General features: G+C 33.5%; 3 protein-coding genes across 5 annotated transcripts; 1 reads left to right on the forward strand and 2 right to left on the reverse strand.

Annotated features, from left to right (window-relative positions):
• Positions 1-816: 816 nt before the first annotated feature.
• On the reverse strand, positions 817-10,561 carry LOC114274338 (uncharacterized). 3 transcript variants are annotated; one of them, XM_082866740.1, is made up of 6 exons: positions 7,150-9,078; positions 7,007-7,056; positions 6,646-6,690; positions 4,236-4,787; positions 2,218-2,284; positions 817-1,982 (listed from the first exon to the last, which is right to left on the reverse strand). In XM_082866740.1, exons 4-6 carry the CDS (start codon positions 4,370-4,372, stop codon positions 1,893-1,895), a joined length of 294 nt encoding a protein of 97 aa, XP_082722866.1. In that variant the 5' UTR covers positions 4,373-4,787; positions 6,646-6,690; positions 7,007-7,056; positions 7,150-9,078; the 3' UTR covers positions 817-1,892. The 3 variants fall into 3 exon arrangements, 1 of the variants encoding a protein (XP_082722866.1); XR_014327769.1 differs by lacking the exons at positions 4,236-4,787; positions 6,646-6,690; positions 7,007-7,056; positions 7,150-9,078 and adding exons at positions 9,137-9,495; positions 10,290-10,561 and having other exon boundaries at positions 852-1,982; XR_014327768.1 differs by lacking the exons at positions 4,236-4,787; positions 6,646-6,690; positions 7,007-7,056; positions 7,150-9,078 and adding exons at positions 9,137-9,495; positions 10,285-10,559 and having other exon boundaries at positions 864-1,982.
• A 2,744-nt stretch (positions 10,562-13,305) lies between these two features.
• On the forward strand, positions 13,306-16,894 carry NAC058 (NAC domain containing protein 58). The gene is made up of 4 exons (XM_028197502.2): positions 13,306-13,610; positions 13,729-13,890; positions 14,819-15,084; positions 15,848-16,894. The coding sequence occupies exons 2-4, from the start codon at positions 13,737-13,739 to the stop codon at positions 16,388-16,390; spliced, it is 963 nt and encodes a 320-aa protein (XP_028053303.1). The 5' UTR covers positions 13,306-13,610; positions 13,729-13,736; the 3' UTR covers positions 16,391-16,894.
• Positions 16,895-21,139: 4,245 nt separating this feature from the next.
• LOC114257357 (protein FAR1-RELATED SEQUENCE 5-like) lies at positions 21,140-22,804 on the reverse strand. Its single transcript, XM_028197114.2, has one exon. The coding sequence runs from the start codon at positions 22,802-22,804 to the stop codon at positions 21,140-21,142; it is 1,665 nt and encodes a 554-aa protein (XP_028052915.2).
• Positions 22,805-26,850: the final 4,046 nt, after the last annotated feature.

Below are 26,850 nucleotides of genomic sequence, written 5' to 3' on the forward strand. Positions count from 1 at the left end.
ATTTTCAATCTTAAGCAGACTTGAATAGTACTCACATCACATCATGCAAGTATGAAAAATTGGAGGGTTATAACTACTAGAGGCTTAACTCATTCTTTTTTCTTTTTTTTTTTGGTACAGCGGAATAGGAAAGGAAGAAAAAAAAAAAGATAGAAGCAGAGAAAAGAAAACAGAGGCACTATAGCCTCCTATAAACCACTCCCACCATATCGGCAAGAACTTGGCTACGCACTTCAGCGAGTGGCTCCTCCACACCCACAAGGAATTCGTCTTGATCAGCTCCCATATTAGCGAGTATGTCTGCACATTGATTAGCTACCCGTATGATGTGCTGAATGGAGCAGCAGCAACACTGCAGCAGGTGGCGAGAATCCTCGACGATGCTGCGGTATGAACAATTTGGAGGTGGGCCTTTGGTCAAAAGCTCCTCAACCATAGCAAAGTCAGTTTCAATGATAACATCATGTAATCCTTTCTCCAAAATAATGGTCAGGCCGCGTTAAATGCCCCACATTTCAGCTTCAAGGCTGTAGCAATTTTCGAGCTTGCCGAAGAAACCGAATAGCGAGGTTCCTGCTTCATCGCGCAATGCTCCACCAAAGCCTCCATCCCCTGAATTTCCACGTGCACACCCATCAGTATTGAGTTTTATTTTCCCCGAAGAAGGAGAAGACCATTTAATTAGAGTGGGTATCTGTGGTAACACTGCTGGAAAATCGATTTTTAGCGGCGTTTTAAAAACGCCGCTATAGGTATTGAAAACGTCGCTAATTCTTTTTGTGACGTTTAGTACCAAACGCCGATGACGCGGCCGTCGCTATAGCTTTATGGCGTTTTGAAAACGTCGTTATATTAGTATATGCGGCGTTTTTAAAAACGCCGCCAAATGTCCTACTAACTGTACTGTGACGTCATATGACATTTAGCGACGTTTTGGAAACGCCGTCAAAGACATTTATACATTTTAAAAATCTAACCGTTGGGGTAGGGATAGAGTGACGTTCAAAAAACGCCGCCATAGCCTTTATTTTTATTTTTTTTTATTTTTAAAGTTGTGCTAATTTTATATGCTTGAAAAAAATACCTGTCGTAAACAATTATTAAGAATTAATAATTGATGTTTATTAAAATAATAAATAAACTAAGTTTGAAAACAAAATTAAAAATAAAAAACAATGCAAGCTCATGTGACCATCACTTCTAACAACAGATGCTCCAAATCCCCATTTGAGCAATTCAATCTGTTTCAATGGACATTGTAGGTACGATGTGAATCTACAAGAATAGAAAGGTTGGGGGGAGAAGGCCTGCCCAACCAAAAACCAATAATGGAGTTATTTTGAAACATTACTAACATGTTTAACAAATCATAGCATAGTCCAAACCACATAAGATCACATGATTAAGTTACAAATTCATTGCTCATAAAGTGGTGATAGAATTAAACAGCAACTTTCATAAATGTAATATATTCACTTAGAGCAATATTTGAAAATTTTCTTCCCAAGACAAAATATTGAAAAAAATATTACAAAATAGCTTTCTAAATTTTGTGGAAAACTTTTAGAAAGGACCAGCCCACTCCGATGCAACACATTAATAACTATGTTCGAAGGACTATATGTGAGTACGTGTCAGTCACTGCCATGGAAATTTACTGAGGTCATAAGCTAGGAAAAGCATGTGGTAATACAAGCAAAGCAACAGATTGAGAAAATCAAAAAGATATATCTCAATATTCAGGTAGCCATATTCAAAATGATGGAAAGCAGGAGATCACCCCTTAATCATCAAAATGCAGTATAACATTTATTTACACCAACAAATCAACATGTTCACAACTCTATTTAAGAGTGCCCCCTTCAGCCAAGTGAATAACAAAATGAAATTCATTATCCTAAAATGAAGGCAATTAGATTATCACCTCTGACTCTGTTAGTTTCCGAAGCGAGCTTCCCAGAGAGCTCGAATGAAGGTTTTTGCTGGAAATCACAGTCAACTTATAAGCCAACAGAATGCATGCAGAAACATCAAATCTATCCGAACAAATACATGCAATATGATAAAGTTGAAAAATCAGAGAAATGAAATAAAAAATAAAAAAAATTTAAGGCTAATCTTTGCCCCTGCAGATGTCCTATCTTATGGACGAAAATTATTCAAATAATCAAATAATGCTACAACTTATAGCAGGTAGTAGACCCAAAAAAATATTACCTTCTCCTTTTCTTGCAGGGCATCTTCAGCGGCCTTGATTTTAGCTACTGAATCATCATCACCATTCCTGCTCAAGTGAATAAACGTCTAATCAGAAACTGTATCAACAGAAAAACAACCAAACAAAGGTACATTAATGATAATATTAAGCTATTTACAACCGCAAGAAGTCACAATTATCCCTGGAATTAGATCAAATGAAAACTTACTGCTTCTACAGCAAGAAATCTGAGCCAAAATAGCTATTAGAGGAACGACAAGAATTCAGAAAGAAACATAAATAATAAGAGAGTGCACTAAAAGAAACTGCTGAAAGAACTAAAAAAAGAAAACACCCAAATCTCTTAAAGAAGATATCCATCCTAGAATTCATATATAAAGCACATCTTTCAGACACATACAGAGACAGAATTCAACTTTTCTAAAATAGATATTTAAATTGTGTCCGTGTCCATGCTTCTTAGCTGTTAATGCAATTGTTGCCAATTTCAAATTTACCTAATACTACAATCTTCGATCAAGATTCTTTACTCTACCACCATAAATTTTTTGTGCTGCATGAATATGCTAATTATCAATAGAAATTCAGTTTGACCACATCAAAGAGTAAATTCAACTTAAATTGTGGTCTTGGCTGTATCCAGATTCTAGATACAGATATATCTCCATGAGAAAAATCACCAACAAACAGTCTGCTTCAGAGAATTTTGAGAGAGCTTCAACTATCCAAGTCAAATACAGAAGGATAGAAGTAAAGCTCAATTACATGTATTATGCATAGGTTACATAAAAACAAGATTTTGAGCAAATACATAATTATATTATTTAAGTGCAATCATTGTTGATATTAAGCCTATCCTTTCTTGATGAAATATATATATATATATATATATATTTGGGGTGATTGACTGAATTGAATTACAACTTATTCAACATTGAGGCATAGATCTTAGCTTTATTTAGATACAGAGAGTTCAGTCTACATTGAGGCATAGATCGAATGCAAGTCCTCTATTATTGCTGATTTGTTGGAGATTCAGACGAGTGCTTTGCATAAAGTTCAAAGACTATAGTTGTTTTTCTAGTGACTAAAGAGCTGACACTAACTTGGATGACATTTAATTCTCGAGTAATTTTGTCTGGTTTTGTGCCTTGGAGGAATTGACAATTAAAGGGCACCCCGAGGAGAGGACAAATGAATGTTAGTTGTTACTCTCAAATGTGTCTCTATTTGCATAACTTTGTTGATGTTTTGCTGCAGTTAGTGTTTTCTAACTCTATGAATGTTTATTAAATTGAAGACAACTGGTAGAAGGTTGGTCTTGCTTTCATGGTACAGAAGGAAGAAAATAGTTGCTGATAAAATGAGCATATTTGAAATCTAAAAACTCAGATGAAATCTAAAGACTCACATAAGAAGGGCCTTTTAACTGCTCCTTCCTGCTCAATGTTTTATCTTGTTGTGTGTTCATAAAGAATTGGTAATTTGCCTCAGTAAGCTAGCTCCCAACATGGAGTAAAATGTTACTGTCAATGTAAATGACTGCCTGATTAATCATTAGGATTGATTGGACAAAAGTGGAGATGCAATTGCCCAATTTCATTGAGAAAAAAGAAAAAGAAAAATAAGGATCATGAAACTCTGCACACAGGTGCTACTAGTACTACTAGTACTAGTCTACTGTTGCTGCTGCTATAATGTTTCGCAGTTGTGTTATAGTTTCTCACTACTGAATATATTTCAAGTCTGATTCATGCAACTCTGCACACAGGTGGTTCTTGATTTAGATGAGACTCTAGTGTGTGCTTATGAAACATCTAGTTTAATGGTTTATTTTTTCTTATTGGCAAAAGAAAATTCTTTATTAATGAAACACGAAGTATAGAATACAAAAGCAACATTAATAAAGAGAAGTGAATGCACAAAATATCATAAGAAAGCAAATCTATCCCAATTAGATTAACAATGAAAGAAAAAAAGAGTACTAGCCAGAAATAGTAGAAGAAGAAGAACTAACCTAAAATTAGGGGTGTGGTGGACCTTCCTCTTCCTGCAATTGATGTAATGTTGCAGCCCAAACTCATGAAGCTCAGATGGTTGGCTGGGGACCTTGACCCTCCTGTTGGCAAATGCATTGACAATGACTCTAACCATGTCTTCACCTGGGCTCTGTCTTCTTAACCTTGTGCCTATAAGTAGGAACACCAATGTAGAATATGAATAAGGACACAATGAGTCCTACTGTAGGGACACCATACCCTAAACCCCAACCCAAGTTCTCTTGAATGTAGACAAGCCCAAGGGTGGCTACGAGTCCACCAATGAAGGAGCTGAACGTCCACCAATTGAAGAAAGAGACCTTGAGCTTCTTCTCATGGGGGTTGATGTCATCAAACTGGTCTGCACCAAAGGTGGAGATGCTGGGTTTTGTTCCACCAGCACCAACTGCTATGATGTAAAGAGCTGAGTAGAAGAATGCTGTTTGGGATGATGAGGCCTTGCATACCCCATTTGTGCATGTTGGTTTCCAAAATTTAATTGACACTGACATTGTCAGAAGTACCATTCCCTGTAGTTGAGATCATTTTAAATGACTTGGTTGGCTTTACTATCAAGAAGGCCAAAGTGAAATAAAAATTGAATACATGTACAGCCATAAATGATAAATGTGAAAAAATTGTCTTGTTATCTGGCATTACAATTATAGTTTTAAATAATAGTATTGAGATATTAGTTTTGGCTATACAATTAAATATCAAATAATATCAAACTTATATATCAGATCAATATCAGAAGTTAAAAATCCTAATATAGCTGATATTTAAAATCCTAGTCACAACATCAAACATATTCCCACTAATTCTAGTTGTCTAAATCAGCAAAAGTGAAACCTAAGCGAGGTCTCAACTGTCCGTCTTCCTAAGGAGGTTGATCTGAGAAAGTGAGCCACCGAGCGAGGCTTCACCTTTCCATCTTCTGATCCGATGAAATGGACTTGAGGCTTAATTTTGTTTATTTAATTGATTGGGATCAAAATTAACAAGATGGTTTAACACTACTGAAAATGCACTCCGACAATAGCTTGCTAGTTTGTTCCAATGGAATTGAAGAAATTGGTTGGTATATATTTTCATGAAATAAAAAAGAGAAGAGAACTTTGTTTGGGCTATCACCTATGTGAGCTTGCAGAAGATATATGTATACATATATCGTTTGAAAATTACAATTTTACTTAAAAAGGGAAATTCTTGGTAAACAATTAAGGAGAAAAAAGGGAAAGAAAATTAAAATCAGACTACATGCCATTGCAACAATTCAACAACTATCATAAATAATATAGACATTCTTTCTAGTAATGATTATGCCAAATGCAACGGTTTTTATGGTTTTCATTGATGAGTACAACTGTACAAAATTCATATCACTTTCAATCAATTGAAAATCATTTTCATTTTTCTGTCAACTCAAGCATTAAAGGAAAAACCACTGTATTAGCTTATTAATACAAATCATGTGGACGAGATATTTATAGATCATTTCTTGATGATAGTATGATCAAGAAAGCCAAGCCAGAGCATGGACAACTGAACAATCCACGTCAACTGAATAACAAGAATATATTTCTACAAGGAGGACAATTTCTCCCCAGTTACATAAAATGGTGATTTATTGTTTGGGTCGATATGATCTTGAGATTCATATTGCCTTCAACACTTTCTTTATCCAGTCATCATCTAACAGTTGATCCAAAGACCACATTTGTCGAATGAAGAAAGTGCTAGCTAGAGAGGATCATCTTCCATGATCTTGGTATTGGATTAGTAATCCAACATAACACGTAATTCAATGTTTGGCTATGAAAATTGGGTTTTGAACTAATAATTCATTTAGACATGGCATTGCCCATATGGGTAGAATTCCAAGAAAAGGGTGAGATAAATCAAACAAATCACTAATTTGAAAATTCAGGATCATTAAATCATCTTACAATTATCTCATCAGTACCAAAACCAAAAAATGAATCAAACATTGAAGGAAGCTAGATAGAACATGATCTGAGCCATTAGAAACGCTATAATACAAAAAATAAAGAAAATAAAATAAAAAATTTATAGCATCATTCATTCAAGAAATCAAACAAGACCAGAATTCAATGCTCCGTTTGGTTCCTAAGTAAACAAAAGAAAACAGGAGGTTTACATCTTAAAATTTTCTCATTTTCATTCATTGTGAACCAAGGGAACAAGAAATCTCAAGAATTTAACCGTTGGCCTTTTTTCTTTATATTTTCCAAGAATCAAATTCAACGTGAAAATAACCATTTATAAGATTCCAAATGTATTTTACTTTTCATTCCTCTGTTTTTCTCAGCAAACAAACAAAGATGATTGTGCGAACAATGCCAAAAGTGATGGAATCTAAATTACCTGTAAATTGAAATCTGTAAATAACGCTCCAAATTTGTGGCTGATCTGATGAAACCAATACAAAGAGAAACACACAAAGAGGCAGAGAGAGAGCATTAATAATTTCAAGATTAACTGTCGTTATGATGCTAAAAGCCTTCCTCTTATTTTATTCAGTCAATATAATTTCCAACTTGATCAAATTACATGATATAGTGAGCTTAAAAGCCTTCCTATTATTTTATTCGGTCAATAATATTTTACGTTATCAGTTTGCAGAAAGGATGCAAAATGTTTTTGGAACTCTCTAGTTGACATGTTGATTTGCAATGCCTTGGCCAATAAGACCACAAATAGAGCGAGAGAGAGAGAGAGAGAGTACAGATTAAAGTTCAGATCTGAGCTTCTGGAAATCACTGATTCTCTGAATCTCTGCAAATGAGGATCAAGTAAGAATGACTTAAAACATTGATTTCATAGATCTAAAGAGAGAGAGAGAGAGAGAGAGACGGTGGAGCTCGCTACCTTGCCAGTGCAGATGGTGTTGTCGATGGAGCTTCAAAATCGCTTCGATCTGAATCTTCGATGGAGTTTAGATCTGAATCTTTGATGGAGCTTCGAAATCGCTTCGATGGACCTTCCATCTGAATCTTCGATGGAGCTAAGAGAGGGTTGAGAGAGAGAGAGATGTGTGCGTATAAGGGTTGAGAGAGAGAAAGGGCTCAGATTTTAAAATGGAGCTTCGATCTGGAGCTTCGATGGAGCTTAGAGAGGGTTGAGAGAGAGATGTGTGCGTATAAGGGTTGAGAAAGTGAAAGGGCTCAGATTTAAAAATGAAGCTTCGATCTGGAGCTTCGATGAGGGTTGAGAGAGATGTGTGCGTATAAGGGTTGAGAGAGAGAGAGGAGAGAGAGAGAGAGGGGCTCAGATTCAAAATGTGCTTTAAAAAAAGCGCGTGTGGCTACCGCATTTGGAGGCGTTTCCAAACGCCTCCGATTATAAAACGACGTAGTTTTATTTTAAAAAAATATGCGGCGTTTATAAAACGCCGTTAAATATTAATAACAGTGACGTTTAAAAAACGTCGTTAAAAAAACGTCACCATATCTCCTTTTTCCTGTAGTGTATGTCATCCTCAGACATCTTAACAGAAGATCTTTTCATAATGTCGTCCACAGGATATCCAACTAATATAAGTAGATTCTCATAAGCATTGACATACTGTAACCACAAACACACAATACCAACCAATTTATACAATGACCATCTACGAGTAGAAATCAGAGAACTGATTCTGCTTGCAGCTATGTTCCATAGGTGACTACCATTTCTAATAGAATTGGATTCATAGGATGAGAGTGTATAAAACACTAAAATAATAGGAAGCTCTACCGGAGAAATTGAAAAACTTAATTCTGGAACATTAAGATTGAAGTCCATAAGCTGAAGATCTTTCAATTTGAGGCGAGTGAACAGATCCAATAAAAGTATAGGACAGCTGATGTGATCTCTTCTCTTCAGCCCAATCTGAAAACCTTTCAGATCAAGACTGAAAGAGCTCTCTTTCGAAGGAGCAAAAAGTGAACTGATAAGCCCTCCCAGAAAACACCGACCCTTAGCATACAGAGATTTTGCATTAAGCTCCTTAGTCTCACACAAACATCCAAAGGAATCATTTGAGACAGGAAACTGAACTAGCAGATGAATGTCATGCATCTGCAACTGACAACGTTTAAGTATAACATTAAGGAGAGAAGCCTTCTGATTTCTTGAGGGATTGATGTCTGATAACTTTTGCATAACTTCATGCTAAGAAACACCCTGAAACCCAATAAAGACTCTGTGACTACTACTGCATTTTGCGGCCAAAAAAAAAAAAAACAAGCATGTTATAAGAAACCTAGTGTTGATTGTACTCAAACATGTATAAAGGTCTCATAGTCAATATTAGTTCAGTATTGAAGAATATTTAGACTTCAATTTGCATGCATTAATGCTCCAGCTAATTGAATGGAAGTCGATTATAGGCTAGAGAGCAGTATATCTTTTCTTTTTTTTTTCTAAAAAAATCCACATCCTGTTTTAACATATAAAGGCAATTACATTTTATGACACCAGTGGTGGTTGTTTCCTCCTCCAATTTTCTTCCAGCATTGAATCACAAAGGTTCAATACGAACTGATATCACCATATTAACTGATTCGCACAATAGGAAGTCAACTCCATTGTAGTCTCTGGCCATTTTTTTTTAAGAGCTTTATAAGCATAAATGCTACCTATACCGTATCTCTGTGCATTAAAGCATAAAATATCAAGATTTTTTTTTAAGAGCTTTATAAGCATAAAATATCTATCAACAATTCAACATTTCATTTTTTTTTTGTGCATTAAAGCAGCCATTTTTTATCTCTGTTAATGAGGAACAAACATACTTTCTTATTTAATTTTCTTTCAATTTACAACAATTTCTTACATTAATTATATAAATTCAGCAAAAGGGTAGTGTACAAACCGGAATTTTAGCTGCAATGAGGCAGTTTTTATAGGAATTTTCACAGCAAACATTTGTGACATCCTTAAGCACTGCCCTCCTCTTATGCTGAACAGGTGCAGCAGCAGAAGCACTGCTATTCATCTCATCTAAAGCTGCTCTTTTTGAACTTGTCCGTAAAACCTGCTTTTGACCTTGCTGCTTCAGTGCTTCTGAAGGTGGAATCCCTCCAAATGCATGACAAGCAGCAGCTCGAGCTCGTGTCATTCTAACAGTAGGCTCCCCAACATTAGCAATAGCAAGATTTTCTTCCTTCATGTTTACTGGTCTTAGAGAAGAGCAAGGCAAGGGTTTCTAAATTCAGATAAGACTCATGAAACCTGCAACAAAATGCATATCAGGACAAAGTGAAATAAAGGACAAGCTGCTGAAGTGAGAAGGGGCTCCAGAATAGGGAACTCACAGGCTGCTAAAGAAATATCGTAAGCGAGTAAAAGTACAAAATAAAGCATAACAACCTAGAGCATCTAATTTTTCAGATAATCAAAGTAATGTTTGTCTTTAAAGACACCAAAACAGATGCACAACCATGTAGAACTGGTGTATAAAAAGCTACACACTGCTAGGGAGGTAAAGAAATGGTTCCAGAAAAGACTCTGAATCTAATAGAATGAAATAAAAGGCAAATATCTTAAATTCAAAAATCAAGAGTGAAATAAAGCCATTAGAATCCAGTGCTGGAAAATATTGTTTTCAGCTCCTGAAACTGCTAAACATTGCAATTTGATGATTCTAAATGAAAATGATGATCTCCAATCAGTGATTTGCATACTCTCAAACGGCCAAGGAAAGGCCAGTGACGAAGGAACTTTACCCCAATCAAGACCTAGAAGAGACAAAGAAAGACATTTTCTGTTAAATGCAAGAAGAAATTACTAAGCATTAGTCATTTTTTCGCAATCAATGGCACATGACAACTATTCCAATTTTAAAAATCATTACAAAACATTCTAGATCGATTCTGTACTCTACAGATTACACATTTCAGATGCAGGGAGAAAACATGAAATTAAGAACAGTATAACAAAGGATAACTCATTATAAAGGTACAATCAGGATGAGATCTAGAGAGAGAGAGAGAGAGAGAGAGAGATAGTGGAGCTGGCTACCTCACCGGTGCAGATGACGGTGGCGATGGAGCTTCGAAATCGCTCTGAACAGCTGATTGATGTCGATCTGAATCTTCGAAATCACTTCGAAATCGCTCTAAACAACCGGTGGAGCTTGTGTTCTTTGAAGCTCTCTTCAAGAACAGAAGATTTATCTTTCAAGAGACGAAGCTTCTTCGTGGAGTTATCTCCACCGTCTTCTTCGTCGCTGAGAGAGAGAAGTCTGCATATAAGATAAGAGAGTATAAGAAAGAGAGGGCTCAGATTAAAAAATAAGGGTTTCAAAAAAAGGGGCGCGTGTATGTACGGCATTCAGAGGCGGTTTTAAACGCCTTTAAATACAAAACGGTGCCGTTTTGGTTAAACAAATATGCGACGGTTATAAAACGTCGTTAAAAATAAAAAAAAAAGTGACGTTTAATAAAACGCCGTTAATTAAACGCCGTTAAATCCCTGATTTCCTGTAGTGTAAGGAAATAACATTCATACTAAAGGCTTGCAAAATCTGATTAGCATAATTATGAATAAGGTGTAAAGACTGATTCAAAATGGGATCCACATTATCAAAAACTTTTTTATTCCTGTCAAGCCAAATTTGCCAAAGAGAAGCAATGGAAAGAAGATTCCAAAAAGGGTCAGAAAGCTGCCGAGGTTTCAAATTCTTTTTGATCTAAGAGGAAAGACACAGCTGACTATCAGCAGATAGCCATGGAGTACCAGCCACATTACTCCAAATAGCCTTAGTGACCACACAGTTGCGAAAGATATGCACAGTATCTTCAGTGTGAAAACCACATCGAGGGCATTCCGCATTATCAGACAACCCTCTTCTCATTCTCATATCATTGGTAAGAAGCCTACCAAGAAGGATCAACCAGAGGAAACATCTAAGTTTCTGTGGAATTTTCAATTTCCACACCCACTCAAAATCCATATTCTCATCCATTTGATTAGAAGCAATTTTATAAGCAGTAGCTGTGGAGAAACCTCCCCCAATAGACCCCCTCCAATGAGGACTATCAGGAAATGTAACAAAACGCGGAAGTGTTACTTTCAGAACACATCTGAGGGCCTCACTGGGGAGTTTAGCGTGTAATGCATCCATATCCTAGTTACCCTCAGCACAACTTATCAGCGGTTAAAAGAGGATGATTGGGGAAAATAGAAGCCAAAGCCTCATCACCACACCACCAATCATACCAAATGGAGATACGAGAACCATCACCCACACTCCATTTGATCCCTTCCTTCAAGATAGCTCTAGTTTGGATCCTTGTTAATTTGGGGAGAGAGAGAGTGTGTGTTTCTAGAAATTGACTTTAGTTTAGAAGAATATTGTTTGGTTATTATTTTTAGAATACACTTATCAAAAAATTATAATTTTTTATATTTTATATTTTTATATTTTTATTAATTTTTTAATATTTTAAATATTTTTTTTTAATTTTTAAATGTATCTAACATAAATATACTTATAAAGTATAATATTTGTAAAAAAAATCTTTATAAAATTTACTAAATACCAAAAATATATAAAAAAAAAAAAAAAATTCAATATATTTTTTAGATTCTTTTGTATTTATTAATTTTTAAAAATATTTTTTATAAATATTTTATTTTTTAGATATATCTAAATAAGGTGCATATAAAAAAGTAAAAATTACTTAAAATTTTAAAAACATTCATTAAAAACAAAAAAAAAATACAAAAAGCAAAACTTAATTTTTAAAAAAATTGAAACCAAAAAACTGAATAGTACTATTTTAATTAAAAGTTAGATAATTTATTTTTAAAATATAATAATATAGTAATTTATTAAAATATTTGAAATAATTTTTTTCTTTCATATTTTTTTTAATCATCAATTAATTATTATTTTTAACTGAACCTTAAAAACAGATTGAAAAAGAGGACTTTTATACGTTGTTTTTTTTAAACATGTGAAACATGAAAGTTCATGTTAGGATTGAAAAAATGGGACAGGGCTCTAAGAAGAATAGAGAGTTAAAAGATGCCTACAAAAGATATGGTCGTGTGGGTTGGTGGCCATTTTAACCACTCCAATCTATCTAGAAAGCTTCTTTGTCCCCATTAATTCAATATATCAATAAATATTGCATATTTTATTAAATTTTTTTTATGTCATCCAATAATCACATACCGACACAACTAACATCTTAAAGTTATTTGATCTCTCCTATGACAAGATTGATGGTTTAGATCAAATGCCTCATTCACTTAAATAAATATTATGACAAATTATTTTATCCAAATAAGGTTGTATAGTTTATTTGATTAACATATTAACATGTCATATGAATAAATAAAAAAACCTAAAAAAAATAATAGTATTATTTTGGTATCAACTCAAATAATTATCATTAACAATAATGATATATAAACAGAAATATATGCACAAAATACATACAAAATGATGTGACAAAATTGTATTCCTAACTCTAAAAAAATAAATAAATAATTTATATTAAGAGCTGTGCTTCTTCATATAAAAAAAAAAAAAAATCATTATAGTAAATGAACCTATATAAAAAAATTTAAAAATAGCATTTTTTTATCATTGAGATACTTACACAAATATAAAACAAAATCAATAAATCAATACAATGAAGCCACTGTGGAAAATTATTCAGTGAAACAAGATTATTATAAGTGATTTTTAGTCCCGACCAATCAAGGACAAATAAAAATCTGAGATTCCATTTTTGTTGGATTTTGGAAGAGATGGGTCCTATTGAATATGTGATCATTGATCACATTTGTTAAGCTCACTGATTATCATGATTGATTAAGATCAAAATTTTACATGGTGATATGAGATTGTCTAATAATATTCACCGACTTGCATATAGGGCAATAAAAGGAAAACAAACGACTCCGTAGTGAACAAGTGTCAATAGCATATTGGTGGATATGGTATTGAGGCCATGTTGTCATTGGATCACGATGAGGTTGGCCTAGGGTTTGGTGGGTAGGAATGGTTGAAGGTGGTTGGACGAGCCCATAGTTCAAGATCATCTACTAAAAGGTGTGACTTAGACGACTCAGCCCCTATCCCAATACTTTGCCACTCATTTCCTTCAAAATTAACCTAATACCACCATGGTTATCATGTAATAATTCCAAAACCCTATTACCCATTTAGTAATTTCACTCTTTTGCTTCCATACTAATAGTGGCATTTTGGTAAATGACTCCACCCAAGAAAATCTAAACCTCCATGCACAAACCATCTTTGTCAAAATGTTAGCTGTAATTAAAAAACCTAAAGAAAGACTAGCAATGGCTGCGTCTTCTTCAAGGATGAGGTAACTACGCTCCATTAATACTCAACTTGGTCCTCGTACTTCCGTTCCAATTGCCTTTTTGTTTCAAGAAATCAAAAACACTTTGTTTAATTGCTTTTTGTTTTCTGATTTCTTGCAGCAGTGAAAATGGAGGATAATCTTCCTCCAGGGTTCAGGTTTCATCCCACTGATGAAGAACTCATAACTTACTATCTAAATCAAAAGCTCTCCGATTTTAGCTTTGAGTCACGTGCGATTGTAGATGTTGATCTCAATAAGAATGAACCTTGGGACCTCCCAGGTAGCCCTAAAATTTTGATTTACTTTTTTCCATTTTCATATATCAAGTTTCTTATTCTTTAAACTTCTTGAGTTGTCTGTTCTTTCATCAGAACAAGATTGATTCACCATTTATTTTCTTTTTCAACTTTCTATTGTCAATAAAATTTAATACTCATCAGTTTTCATTTTCTTTCTGCTTTACTTCTATGTTGTTAGTGGGTATAAAATGCAAATTATAGGATGGTCTTTCTGATCGTGGATGTCATGAATGATTGAAATTTAGATAACTAGAAAGACCCTAAATGAACCAAGTCAAACTAAGTAGAAAGGCCCCAAATGAACAAAGTCAAAAAGTAATAAATTGTTTGAACTTAATTAAAAATTTTAACAAGTTTTTAAAATTTTTAAACTTGATTTGCTTATTTTTTGAATTGATCTCAAACAAAATTTAATTGAACCGATCATGAGTAAAACTCTAGTAATTTAGTTTTTTATAGTTCATCGAGTAATAAATTATTTAAGTTTAGCTTGAAATTTTGATAAATTTTAAAATATATTTAGATTTAACTTGTTTAATTAATAAATTATTCTTTAATAAATTTTTAATGAACCAAACACAAGTCCATTTTTCATAGCCCAATGTCCAATTTGGTCTAACTTAAGCTTTATTGTTTTCCAAAAAAATGTTTAATCAAATTGTAACTTTAATGAAAAAATTTAGATTAAACTATGGTCATCGACTCTATTCTCTCTCTCTCTCTCTCAACATTTGGTAGAAATGGGGAGTCTAGACATGTATAGTAATTGTTTTTGAAGCTTCTATTCTTGCATACATACATAATATCTGTGTATATACAATACAATAGATGTAGGAGAAAGCTGTAAGGAAATTTCAATGATTTGTGGAACCCAAGAAAAGAATTACCTGAAAAGTCAATTTTGTGCAGCCAAAGCATCCATGGGAGAAAAAGAATGGTACTTCTTTAGCTTGAGAGACCGAAAATACCCGACTGGCCTGAGAACCAATCGGGCTACAGAGGCCGGTTACTGGAAAACAACCGGCAAGGACAAGGAGATCTTCAGTGGTGGCGTGTTGGTTGGGATGAAGAAAACCCTGGTTTTCTACAAAGGTAGAGCTCCCAAAGGCGAAAAAACCAACTGGGTTATGCATGAATACAGACTAGAAACCAAGCTTTCTTTCAAACCAACAAAGGTAAATAACCATGTAAATGCATGTCAACATTTTAAATAGCGCTATGAAGAAACCGATCGGTATTGATATTGCGGTGTAAACGCATTGGAAGCATAGAGCAAAACGTATGGTCGTTAATTTTTATTTTTTTTTAATTTTCGCCACAAAAAAAAAGTTTTATAACAGTTGAAAATTATCACCACAAAAAAGAGTTGTATAACAACTGAATTGATTGCATTATCTTCAAATCAGCCGTCTTGGCTTTGAATTGGGTCATTAATTAGTTATGAACCGATACCATGAGATTCATTTTTTCTAGTCGCAAGTCCCCTATAAGGCTTAGTTGATCTATGATTTGTCTTTCAATCTTCAGTTTAAGCTCTTCTGTCCATTCCATCTAAAACTTTCTTTTTTTAATGAATCGATAAATATTCATTACTAAAGGGAGGCGAGTGCATAAGTATCCTAGCAAACTAGACGATTCCAACTAGGTCGGGACCAAAAAGCAAGCCAATCTACGAGCATTGATTTTTATTAATAAATTTTTTTTTACTGATCAAAAAATATATATTCATCATATTGAACTAAAGGTAAATTTTTTGCTATTGTGAAAAATCAATATGCATTTGAGATTTTTATTTCTATGGATAAACCTATCAATATGGGGAGGTTAAAAAATGCAATACAGATTATATCAGCTGATATTTAAAACTATTGTATACCCCTTAATTAATTAGGAGATAGTTCATAACCCTCATTGATTCTTGAATGTTTTGTTGTTTAGGAGGAATGGGTTGTATGCAGGGTCTTTCACAAGAGCTCATCAGCAGTAAAGAAACCACATCCTGAAACACCATCCTCTCAACAACCATCTCTTGCTCTTGACTCTCCTAATTGTGACACTAACACATTAATGGCGAATGAGTTCGGGGACATAGAGCTGCCAAATTTAAACTCATCAAGTGCTATAAGCAACTTGTCACTACAAAACTACAACAGCGAAAACAATGGCAATAACAACATGAATATGATCAACCTGAACATGAATTGGCCTGCAGCGAGGGAAGCAGCAGCATTGTCATGGCCTTCTAGCTTTCTAAGTCCGAATCTGTCGATGAATTCCTTGCTTCTCACGGCATTGCAGCTTAGGAGTTATCAACCAAGAGAAGCTGTGAATACCGATTACTCATACATGCCACAAGGAATTTCTCAGTTTGGGACTGATTTTAGTTTGAATTTCCAGGGTTCTTCTTCCTCATCGAAAGTTTTGGATTCAGTGCAGCAACAGCCTCAGGAGCAACCATTCAATTTGGACTCCATTTGGTGAAGCTCAAGATTCATCACCAAGATTTTAAATATCAATCAACTGATACATATAAAGATTTTGAATTTCTGATACGGATATCAATCCACAGATAAATCGGCAAATTGTCCAATATCAACCCATATATGACCGTATTATTGATCCCAATATATATTGTGATACAGTTATTTAAAATCATGGTCAAAACTAACTTGTGAATTTCTTGTATGCAATTTATCTTTGAGTTGGGTAAAAAAAAAAAATTGGAGATATGACTCATTGTTGGAAACCTTCTTAGATTTCAATTTCACTTGGTAATGGGCCAAAGCTCATGATAACATGTAAGTTCAGTGTCATAAGAAAATGTAAGTTGGTGTAGTTAGATATGCCAACCTGGGAAAACCCTCCTTTCTATCCTTCGTTTTTCATTTATGTTGTCACTTAGTTGTTACACCATGTTTTCCTTAGATGTTCATTGTAAATGAAAGTTTCAACTTATAGGAGCAAATAAAATACGTTACAAGCAAAGATATTCCATTGTTTGTGTAATTATTCAGTTGTTTTTTACCATCACCATATCTTTATTTTCAGTTATTTATGGTCAGTTATGAGCCGATGCCATCCCGAGTCTCACTTTATAGCGATTGATCATAAAACACTAAATAATGTTAAAAAATTTAGTTTAGATCACTAAAAATAATATGTATGACCATAAATAAAATAAAAAATTTTAAAAAAACTATAATCAGCTTGTTTGATTTGGTTTCCAGGATTTACCTTTCAAAAATTTGATTTTTTTTTTTGTTTTTTGTGTTTATTTTTGTTTCATTGATTTTTTTTAATATTCTAATCAAATTTTTTTAATTTTTAGATACACCTAACATAAATACACGTAAAAAATATAATATTTGTGAAAAAAATCTTTCGAAAATTCACTAAATACCCCCAAAAAAAAAAGAGAATTCTGTACATTTTTCGTATTCTTGAATATTTATTGATTTTTTAAATACATCCAAGTAAGATGCATCTAAAAAAGTAAAAAATATTGCTTAAAATTCTAAAAATATTCACTAAAAATAAAAAAATACAAAAAATCAAATACTAAATTTCTAAAAAATTGAAACCAAACACAATGAATTTGATTTATAATAAAAATACAACACAAAAGTATCATGACTAAGGCACTATTTGGCATAAACTAAATATTTAGATCACATCATTTCTCTACTTTTCTACACATATTTTTTTAAAAAATTAAAAAATATGGTGTCATTTGGCAAACTTGGCTTTTTGGCTTTTTTGATTTTTTTAGCCTCCGACTTTTTTGTTCGTTTGGTTTTCTTGTTTGACTTTTTTGGCTTTTTTGCATTAGAATGACAGAATTGCCCTCCATTTGGAAATGATGTTTTTTTTACTTTTTGTTTGTATATGGGTTAATTTGGTAATTTTGCATCAAAAGTTAAGTGTTTTGTCATTTTGTGATTTTGTGACTTTTTTTTGTCCTTATGTGCTTATTTAGTCACAATATGTTTACCAAACCAAGGTTTATTTAAATCATCCCAAATAGCCCCAAAGTCTAATTCAGTATATAACAAAACACCACAAAATCTTATAACTAATGTCATTGCGATTGAAAACTAAATATTAAAGTCTCATAATCAAAAACCAAAATCAGTTTGGGTTATAACTAAAAACATGGCAAAAGTTTTAGAATCAATCAACCACCGCAAAGCCTTACAATCAGGTGCACCACAAATGTTAGTGTGTAAATATTTGTCTATAACATTGTATTCAATTATAACTACAGACTAATTTACTATTTTTTTTACCAACTACTCGCATATATATGTAAAAAAAAAAATGATAAATTAATTTGTATCCCTATTTTTTTTTTTAGTAATCCCAAACTTCCTTGAAGTCAAAACAACACAGTGCATTTGGTTTGACTTTCTTAGACTCTCAAACCAAACAATTTGTTACCGAGTCCTAAAGCTGGTGGGCCTGGGCTCCATTGTTCACCACTTCCGTCCTTCTAAAGGCCCAAAGTAACTTTTTTAGTCTAGGCTTTTTAGTCAAAATTCAGATGTTCAGTTTGGGCCCAATACAAAGTCAAAGCCGGGGATTCTATTTTCCTTTCCAATTGAACCGGGCTCCTCTTCAGTTTTAAAAGTAAACTGGACTGGACAGTCAAAATAATAAGATGGCGACACATCATCAAAATTGGAAACTAATGGCTCAGATTAAATTAGACACTCACAAGCTCTTTGAAAGATCTTATCAACATCGTCTTTTACAACCGTCAATGTTAACACCATCTCTGTGGGATTTTCATGTTTCTCATTGAAATCCCTAACTCTCTCTCCCTACCTCCTTCCCTCTCTCTCTCTCTCTCTATATATATATATATATATAAATGAGTTTACCACACTGACAAGCACTAGTCCTAGGCAAAGGCGAAGAAACAACAATAATACGTGGCCAAAGAACTGAGGCTCTGCATGGGTAAGCTCAAAACCATTAGAATTCCGATCAGTTCAATCTAGGGTTTCAAATTTCTTGTTCAAAATATGTATATTATGTATGTGTGATTTGTGTGCTTGAATCGGGATTCATTGATGTAGGGGTTCATGAAGTTTTGTTTCCAATTGTTAATTACTACAATTTGATAGTGTTTCTGCAGAGTTTGCCATTGTTTCATTTTCTACTTTTGCTGAACTATGCTGAGCCTCCGATTACTTTTTGATTGGAAGTTGAAATTTTGTGGAAAAAAAAAAGTCTGAACATGGCTTTCTCTATCCTTCTGGGTTGTATATTAAATTTTTGCTCTGTTTTTATCCAGTAGCGTTTGGTTTGAGTTTTCTGGATTAAATTTTTTGAAAATTGAGTTTTTTTATTTTTATATTTTTTTTATTTTTAGTGAATATTTTTAAAATTTTAAACATTTTTTTTACTTTTTTAGATGCACCTTATTTAGATGTATCTAAAAAGTAAAAAATTTGTGAAAAAAGATTTTAAAAAATTAATAAATACATAAAAATACACAATATGTACTGAATTGTTGTATTTTTTTTATATTTTTGGTATTTAGTGAATTTTTAAAATATTTTATTTACAATTTTTTTACTTTTTAGGTGTATTTATGTTAGATGTGTCTAAAAAGTAAAAAAATTACTTAAAATATTAAAAAAATTCAGCAAAAACAAAAAAAAATATGAAAAATAAGAAAGTTAAATTTTCTGAAAAGTATTTTTTAAAAAATGGAAACAACCAAGGTGTTCCAATTCTGAGTTATGAAGTATGGACACCATATCCATACCCTGTATGGTGCTTCATATGGTTCTTTTGTATATGTATCGGTACTCGAAACAAGTATTTAATTAATTTTTTTCTATTCATTTTTTACCGTACTCGAACAAATTAATATATATCCAAATTGTATCTCAGGCGAAATAGTATTTTATTCTAATAGAGAAATAAAATTTCTTTAATTAGAATTCAAATTTTTATTTTCATGATATTTTCTTAATTATTTCTATCAGGTTGTAAAAGATGGAGGTTGAATTCTCCTATTAAGTGGGTTTCAACTTTCAAGGATTTTAGAAGAACTTGTGGAAGGAAGCTGTTGATAAACAACCTGAGGATAATCATCCATGATGCATCTGGGACTTGCTTCATGCTCTTCATTACCCATCATTGCTACTATACTGCAAGTGGGATACAATTTAATTAGTGTCTTTTGGATTGTACTTTGTGGATGAATTTAAGTCATCGAAAGGGGTTGGAGAATGTAAGGAAATGTACTGTACACTTGAATAGTTAAATGAACATCTTATAAAAATTCAAATATTTCATCACTTGCATTATTTTGGACCCTTTTGATTTAACTGAATATTTTCTTGTGCTCATTATAGATTTACAAAGCATTTTCTTCATTTACAGTTCACATGAAAAGTGCAAAATTACTAGAAAAAATACTGTTCACATTACATTGAAGAGTCAAATAAATTATTTATAAAATTCTGCAAAAAAAAAAAAATGCATAAAAGGAATAACAATTGTACTTCTGCCTCAAAAAAATTGTAAAAAGATGAAAGTACTAAAACAATTCCACTAATCAATTACTGGAACTAAAGAAGCATTAACAAATGAAGAACATAGGGTCATTTTGTTTCAACGCATAGTGCTTCTAGATTCATGAGAATCTAGAAATGAAGAACAAAGCATAGAACTGGGCATCTAAACTCCCTGCAATAGAATAATAATTGAAGATACTAAACAATAGTGCAATCTTGAAATGAATAATATAAATGGAAAATTAGATAATATTTTTTTTACCATTTACAATTGAGTGAATGAAGAATCGTTACAAGCTTGAGGTGTTTCTGGAATCATGCATGCCATGGAACTAGACATCCCAACACCCTGCAAATGAAGAATACTAATATAACTTAAGTTTTAATTTCATCTTATATGATCACAACAACAAGACATTTCTACCTGTAATGAACAATCTGATAGTGGGGGATAAGTAGTATCTGCAAAAGTAGTAGATGAGTGAGGGGTTGATTGAGGTTCCAACATTTGTCTGCTTTTCTTGCTCTTTGCTTGCAACTCAACCCAACTCTTAGGCCTTTTTCTTGGCCTACCTTTCCCCAAACCCTCTTTTTTCTTTAACCCCTTTGCTCCTAAGGTATGTAAGTTATGAGGTTGATTTTTGTCCAAAACTTCTTTGCATGATTTCGATGAAAAAGGTGCATGAGCTTCACTTGCTTGTTAGCCAACACTAGGTTGTTGACTTAATATATCATCAATCTTTTTTGCCATCTCAACTATAAATTTCGCAAGCATGTCCGTTGTTTCTAAACTTTCATCCGCACAACAACCCAACTTAATCAAATTGGGGCATAACATCCTATAACGAAAATTCACATCCAAATCAGCTGCTATATGTGTATCTATACAGCTATTAATGTCCTGTACTATTCCATTTTTTGCTTTCTTAGCCCATCTCTTCAGTAAGTATTGTTTTGGTATATCCTTGATGTTCATCATGTCAAGACCTTTCAAAGCATGGGCACACAAAATTCCATAACTCTCAAACAATTTACAAGTACATGACACCATTGGGCCTTGTAAGTTGACTTTAACTTCACGAACTTTAGGCTCATCAAGCACTTTCACCACATAGTCATGTGAAAAGTTGCTTTCATCTTGTTTCCAAGCAAAAGCAGACAGGCTTTTCAAAATTTGCTCTTTAAATATCTCAAAAATTGGGTTTGTATAAAAATCTCCTGCATTGATCAACAAGGGAATGGGTAAGCCAATTTTTGGCAACTTCTGACGAGAAGCATACTCGCAATCAAACTCAATATGAGTAATATCATCAATAACCCTCTCAAAATGCTTGAAGAAATACAATATCCCCAAATTTGATTGTAAAAAAGTACATAGTTTACCATTGAAGCTTTCGCTAACTTGCATGGTATCTGCCCAAGTTGACCAAACTTCCATGACATATGGTTTTCCCCATTTTTCTCTAATCCTATATATAGTAGACAACCAACTATTATCATGAACATCAAATTTATCAAGCTTGTCTTCCCAAGCACTAGAGAAACTTTCCTCATCTTCATAATTGTAAATAAATTTAGCAAGCTCTGCACCAATCCCACCATCATCACCTCTATATTTGCTTCTTAAATGCTTAATTGCATTTTGTCTCATATGCCATGTGCATATTCTATGGAACGTATCAGGCATAACTGATGAGATAGCCTTTGCCATTGCAGGGTCTTGATCAGTGAAAATGGTCTTTGGCTGCTTCCCTGACATAGCATCTAAGAAACTCTTAAATAACCACTCAAAAGAGGCAATTGTTTCATCATATAGAAGTGCAACCCCAAATATAACAGCCTTCCTATAATTGTTAAACCCTACAAACACCGCTAGTAGCCGATAGTCCTTGTGGGTTCTGTATGTTGTGTCAAAACTCACAAAATCCCGAAATAAACTATAGTTAATTATCATTTTTGGGTCTGCCCAAAAGATGTTAGTAATTTGTTCTCCAACATCTAGCTGCACAGTGAAGTGAAAAGATGAATCCTTCATTGATTTGTCTGCAAAATATGCTAACAAACTTCCAGTTTCCCCGAACTTCAATTCCTTCTGACGTTTAGTCCGAAGATAATTTTTTAAGTCCTGACGTGTAAAACCAAGACATTCCTTTCCACCTGCCTGTCGAGATGCAAGCTCAAATGTCGATCTCAATCTAATCCCAGATGCCTTTGCCAAATCAGCTTCAATTGCTTGAGTTTTTGCAATTTTTCTTTGTGAAGGCATTAAATGGACACATTCGGGAATATGAAGTGGGTGATTGTGGTCCTCAACAAAATCAATAACCACATAGTTTTGTCTATTTTTGTTGAATGAAACACTCATACACGCCTTGCAACCAGTTCTTGTTTCTTGGCGTGAATTTTTAGTTTTATCATCTCTCTTGTCTTCACGTCGAAACCCTTCTTTCAAACATACAAACCTCCTAGAAGTGATCCTTCATGTTTTCTTACATGTGTTAGTATATTCTATTCGAAGACTAAAACCGATAATCTGCCCAAACTCATTGTTGAAATCTTTTGCGGCATCTAGGGAATCAAATTCCAAACCCATTTGAGGTTTGTAATCTAGAATTGTGAGACTTGAAGATATAGCTTCACACATTGAAGTGTCTTTTATAAAGGGGCCTTAATTTGGGTGTTGTCTTGCTGCTTGACACAAGAAACATCATTAGTACGAAGGAAAATAAATTCTAAATACATCATGTTTAATAATTAAAAAGATCCAAAAAGTAAAAACATTAATTAAAAAAAATATCAAAAAATCAGTAAGAACATAAACAAAAAATAAAAAGTGCATAAAAACACACATCAATTTTTTCAATAATAAAAAAATATCTATATATGTATTTTTCAACCTTTTAATATGTGTATACATGAGTGTCTATGTACATAAACATATCTGAGATGAACATAATTTATTTTCAACATGAGATTAGTGATTTGAATATTTTTATTTGTGAAGGGTTAATATGTCTATACATGAGCGTCTATATACATAAACATATCTACAATGAACATAATTCATATTCAACTTGAGATTAATGATTTGAATCTTTTTATTTGTGTATAGTCCTAGTCTCCATATATATATATATATATATTGAGAGTTTTATCTTTGACTTCGAAGATTTTGATCTGTATCAATGTGCTTGCAACTCGTACAATTTTATTATAATATTATATATAAATCAAATAATAATAAATAAATAAAATGATAATATGTGCATCATACATTTTCTTATTCTTTATACCTTATGGTAGTATACTTTTAATCAACTAAGCTACAAAGAGAAAAAGCAGAGGACACGGGTCACCATGGCTGATCATCAAAAACTCCAGTTGTCATTGATTTGCTTATTTCTTTGACATACAGGAAGAATCTTTGGTTGAAAGAAAAAATCAATGGGAGTGCTTGCGGCAAAGGAAATCAAATCCCCAAAGGAATTTGCGCCCAAATCAGATCTTTGAAAATCCCATAGAGATGGTGTTAATGTTGACGGCTGTAAAGGACGATGTCGTTTACATCTTCCAAAGAGCTTGTGAGTGTCTAATTTAATCTGAATCATTAGTTTCCAATTTTGATGACGTGTCGCCATCCTATTACTTTGACTGTCCAGTCCAGTTTGCTTTAAAACTGCAAAGGAGCCAGGTCATTTCCAATACATATAAGAGTTTTAGAGACCAATTTTTTTTACCTAAAAATAAAAATTTTGTTGCAAAAGATATATAAAGACCAATTTCTATTGTTGTGGGGATAGTTGCTAAAAGGTCGTTCTGAAAAGTAAAAAATAATGTTTTTACCAATAAAATTTTAAAAATGTCACTAATATATAAATTTTTAAGGACAAAATAATATGATCTCAAAATGCTTTATTTTTTCAGGCGAAAAATTTGGTCCCAAAATGATAATAATTCATCACAAATATTCAATTTTCATTGTCAAAAATATAATGACGACATTTTTTGTAATAAAAATATTTGGTCTCTAAAAAATTGTTATCCCTAAATTTTGGTCTCTAATAGTGCCAAAAACCATTAAGTATGTTCAATTTCTTAGTACACTTTATTAATTTTTTAGAATTGTAATTTACTTTTAATATATCCTATCTATATATATATTTTTTTAAATTACCCTTTTAAATACACTCAACTAATAAACAAAACCAAAACATAGAATCACCGATTCAACACAACATCTCTTTCAAAACCTTCCCGCTGATTTGATGACAAAGGCTTGGATGTGTCTATTATTTTGGTGATTATTGGGTGAAGCCAAAAACTATTTAGGGTTTGATTTTTCATTTTTCTTTGGAGAAAAGCAATTTATACGTTCTTTAAGTTTTTAGAATACAAGCTATGAAACTGGACAAAGCCAACATCTTTTAAATCTCTCTCGCAAGCATCATCACTTTTGCCAAGCATTTGAAGCTCTAATCAATCCAAACTTCAACCAATATTAAACGAAACCTGTTGACTGTACAATTTGTAAAAGTCAATCACAGAGTGACATATGGCACCTAAAAAGCAATTTGGAGAATTAATACAAGTCGCCAATCAAAGTCTGACACGTGGCAGTTCATATTGGTATTAATGGATCGGCATAGTACTGGAATAGTCGAGAGATACAAGATGATGTAGCCTAACAGTTACTCATAAGTTTAAATTCAAAATCAAGAGGGAAGCCTAACTGTAAGAGTGGCGTAGTGGGACTAACTATGAGATAGTACGTTTAGCAATCGTGGGAGGACATTTCGACGATTGGAAGTCCACTTCGACGGTTACCACTGAGAAGTATAAATAACAAGGAAAGGCCCAGAATAAACCCCCAAACTCATATCAAAAAACCAGTTTATTTACTTCATTTTCCTTCCAGTTTTACAGTTCTTTACATTTCTAGCACTTCAATTCCTGTACTGCACTTCATTTCTTAGGAGTAGTTTCAAATAGTTTGTTGCTATGAACCTCTATGAGTCTGGGTCAGATAATTATAAGTTTTCATTTACTTAATGAAATTCAAATTCTGAAATTATTCTTCACTTATTATTATTTACTAATTTCTCCTAAACAAGCCACCAGTAAAAGTCCTCTTCATTGAGGCTGAAAGAACTACAACACAATCGTCTGATAATTGGTTAGCAATTAATATTCTGTAGGAACTGATTGATCCTTGCTGGCACGTTTAAATTTATATTATTAATCTTCGAAAACCAAAAAAGTCAACATATATTTTTGGCATGCCCAGTGGGACTCTAAAATGACTAGACATAGGAGACAAGGAGAAAATGAATGCTTGGAAGAAGGTGTGGAGAGAGAAGTAGAAATACCTCATCTAGAGGATAATGTGATAACACATCCTATGGAAGCACCTATCTCATCAGAACCTATAGTCGAACAGACTAGCACCTCGGAGCATGCACCACACGTTCAAAATATTGGACGAGGCCATGGAATTGGACCATCCACTATTCCGTCTACCAAGCCAATGAATCCATGGGGAGGTTTGGTAAATGCCATGAGACAGCAGTTAATGTATACAATGGAAAGATGGGCAACATCCTTCATGGATCGAATGAATTCCTATCAACCAACTATCACTAGGCATATAGAGGAAAATTCAAATGTTTTTCAGTAAAGATTGGCTAGAGATAAACAGCCTATGTAAATTAATGGACATAGTAATGGTCAGACTAGTAATCAAAATTATGAAAGACCATCACTTGTACCTCAATCATGGTGTGAGCCTTCTTCGAGGCCTTTGGTAAATCAAAATATCTCATTACCTAACAGCGAAGCCATACAAATTGGTGGATCTAGACCAACACAAGAAAATGGCATGAGAATGTTTCCAAATCCCATGTTCGAAACCATGCCTGGCACAAAGGGGTTCACTAACCCTCTATTCGAAGTCACATACGGGGGTTGGAAGGGTTTCCTGCGGCTGGAAGAGAAACATCACTTGTTCCTCCCCTTGTAACACCTTTCGCAGGTCCTTTCGCAAGACAGGCCCAGAGAGGTCAACCATACCCTCAACAACAACCAGTACCATAGGGACAACCAGTCCTAAATATACCTCCCTATGGACTAAGAGGACCTCAAGCACATGGGATTCCACCAAACCTTGTGTTTGTTCCTCTAGTAGTAGTCCATCAAGCACAGAATATGGTTCCTAGGGACCAAATTGCTGATATTGTCAAAGTAATGTGTGGACCTATGGCTTGGGGGGTTCAGACTCTTGTATATAGAAAGTCATATCCAGAATGGGTGGATAGGGTGCATGAATACCCAAGGGGATTTAGAATACCAAAATTTGCTCTCTTTTATGGAAATGGAAACCAGTCAATAGTAGAACACGTTGCCAGGTTCGTAGGC

The sequence above is a fragment of the Camellia sinensis genome, chromosome 4, assembly GCF_055761805.1.
Source record: "Camellia sinensis isolate YWXY chromosome 4, ASM5576180v1, whole genome shotgun sequence".
Taxonomy (NCBI): Eukaryota; Viridiplantae; Streptophyta; class Magnoliopsida; order Ericales; family Theaceae; genus Camellia; species Camellia sinensis.

What these genes read in the sequence shown, in the direction of transcription:
- LOC114274338 (XM_082866740.1), bottom strand. Translation starts at nt 4,372, where the DNA reads ATGGTTAGAGTCATTGTCAATGCATTTGCCAACAGGAGGGTCAAGGTC. An exon ending in CACCACACCCCTAATTTTAG is followed by an intron (nt 2,285 to 4,235) that starts GTTAGTTCTTCT and finishes TCACTTGAGCAG; the next exon opens with GAATGGTGATGATGATTCAG. An exon ending in CCCTGCAAGAAAAGGAGAAG is followed by an intron (nt 1,983 to 2,217) that starts GTAATATTTTTT and finishes TGTGATTTCCAG; the next exon opens with CAAAAACCTTCATTCGAGCT.
- NAC058 (XM_028197502.2), top strand. Translation starts at nt 13,737, where the DNA reads ATGGAGGATAATCTTCCTCCAGGGTTCAGGTTTCATCCCACTGATGAA. An exon ending in TGAACCTTGGGACCTCCCAG is followed by an intron (nt 13,891 to 14,818) that starts GTAGCCCTAAAA and finishes AATTTTGTGCAG; the next exon opens with CCAAAGCATCCATGGGAGAA. An exon ending in TTTCTTTCAAACCAACAAAG is followed by an intron (nt 15,085 to 15,847) that starts GTAAATAACCAT and finishes TTTGTTGTTTAG; the next exon opens with GAGGAATGGGTTGTATGCAG.
- LOC114257357 (XM_028197114.2), bottom strand. Translation starts at nt 22,804, where the DNA reads ATGAGTGTTTCATTCAACAAAAATAGACAAAACTATGTGGTTATTGAT.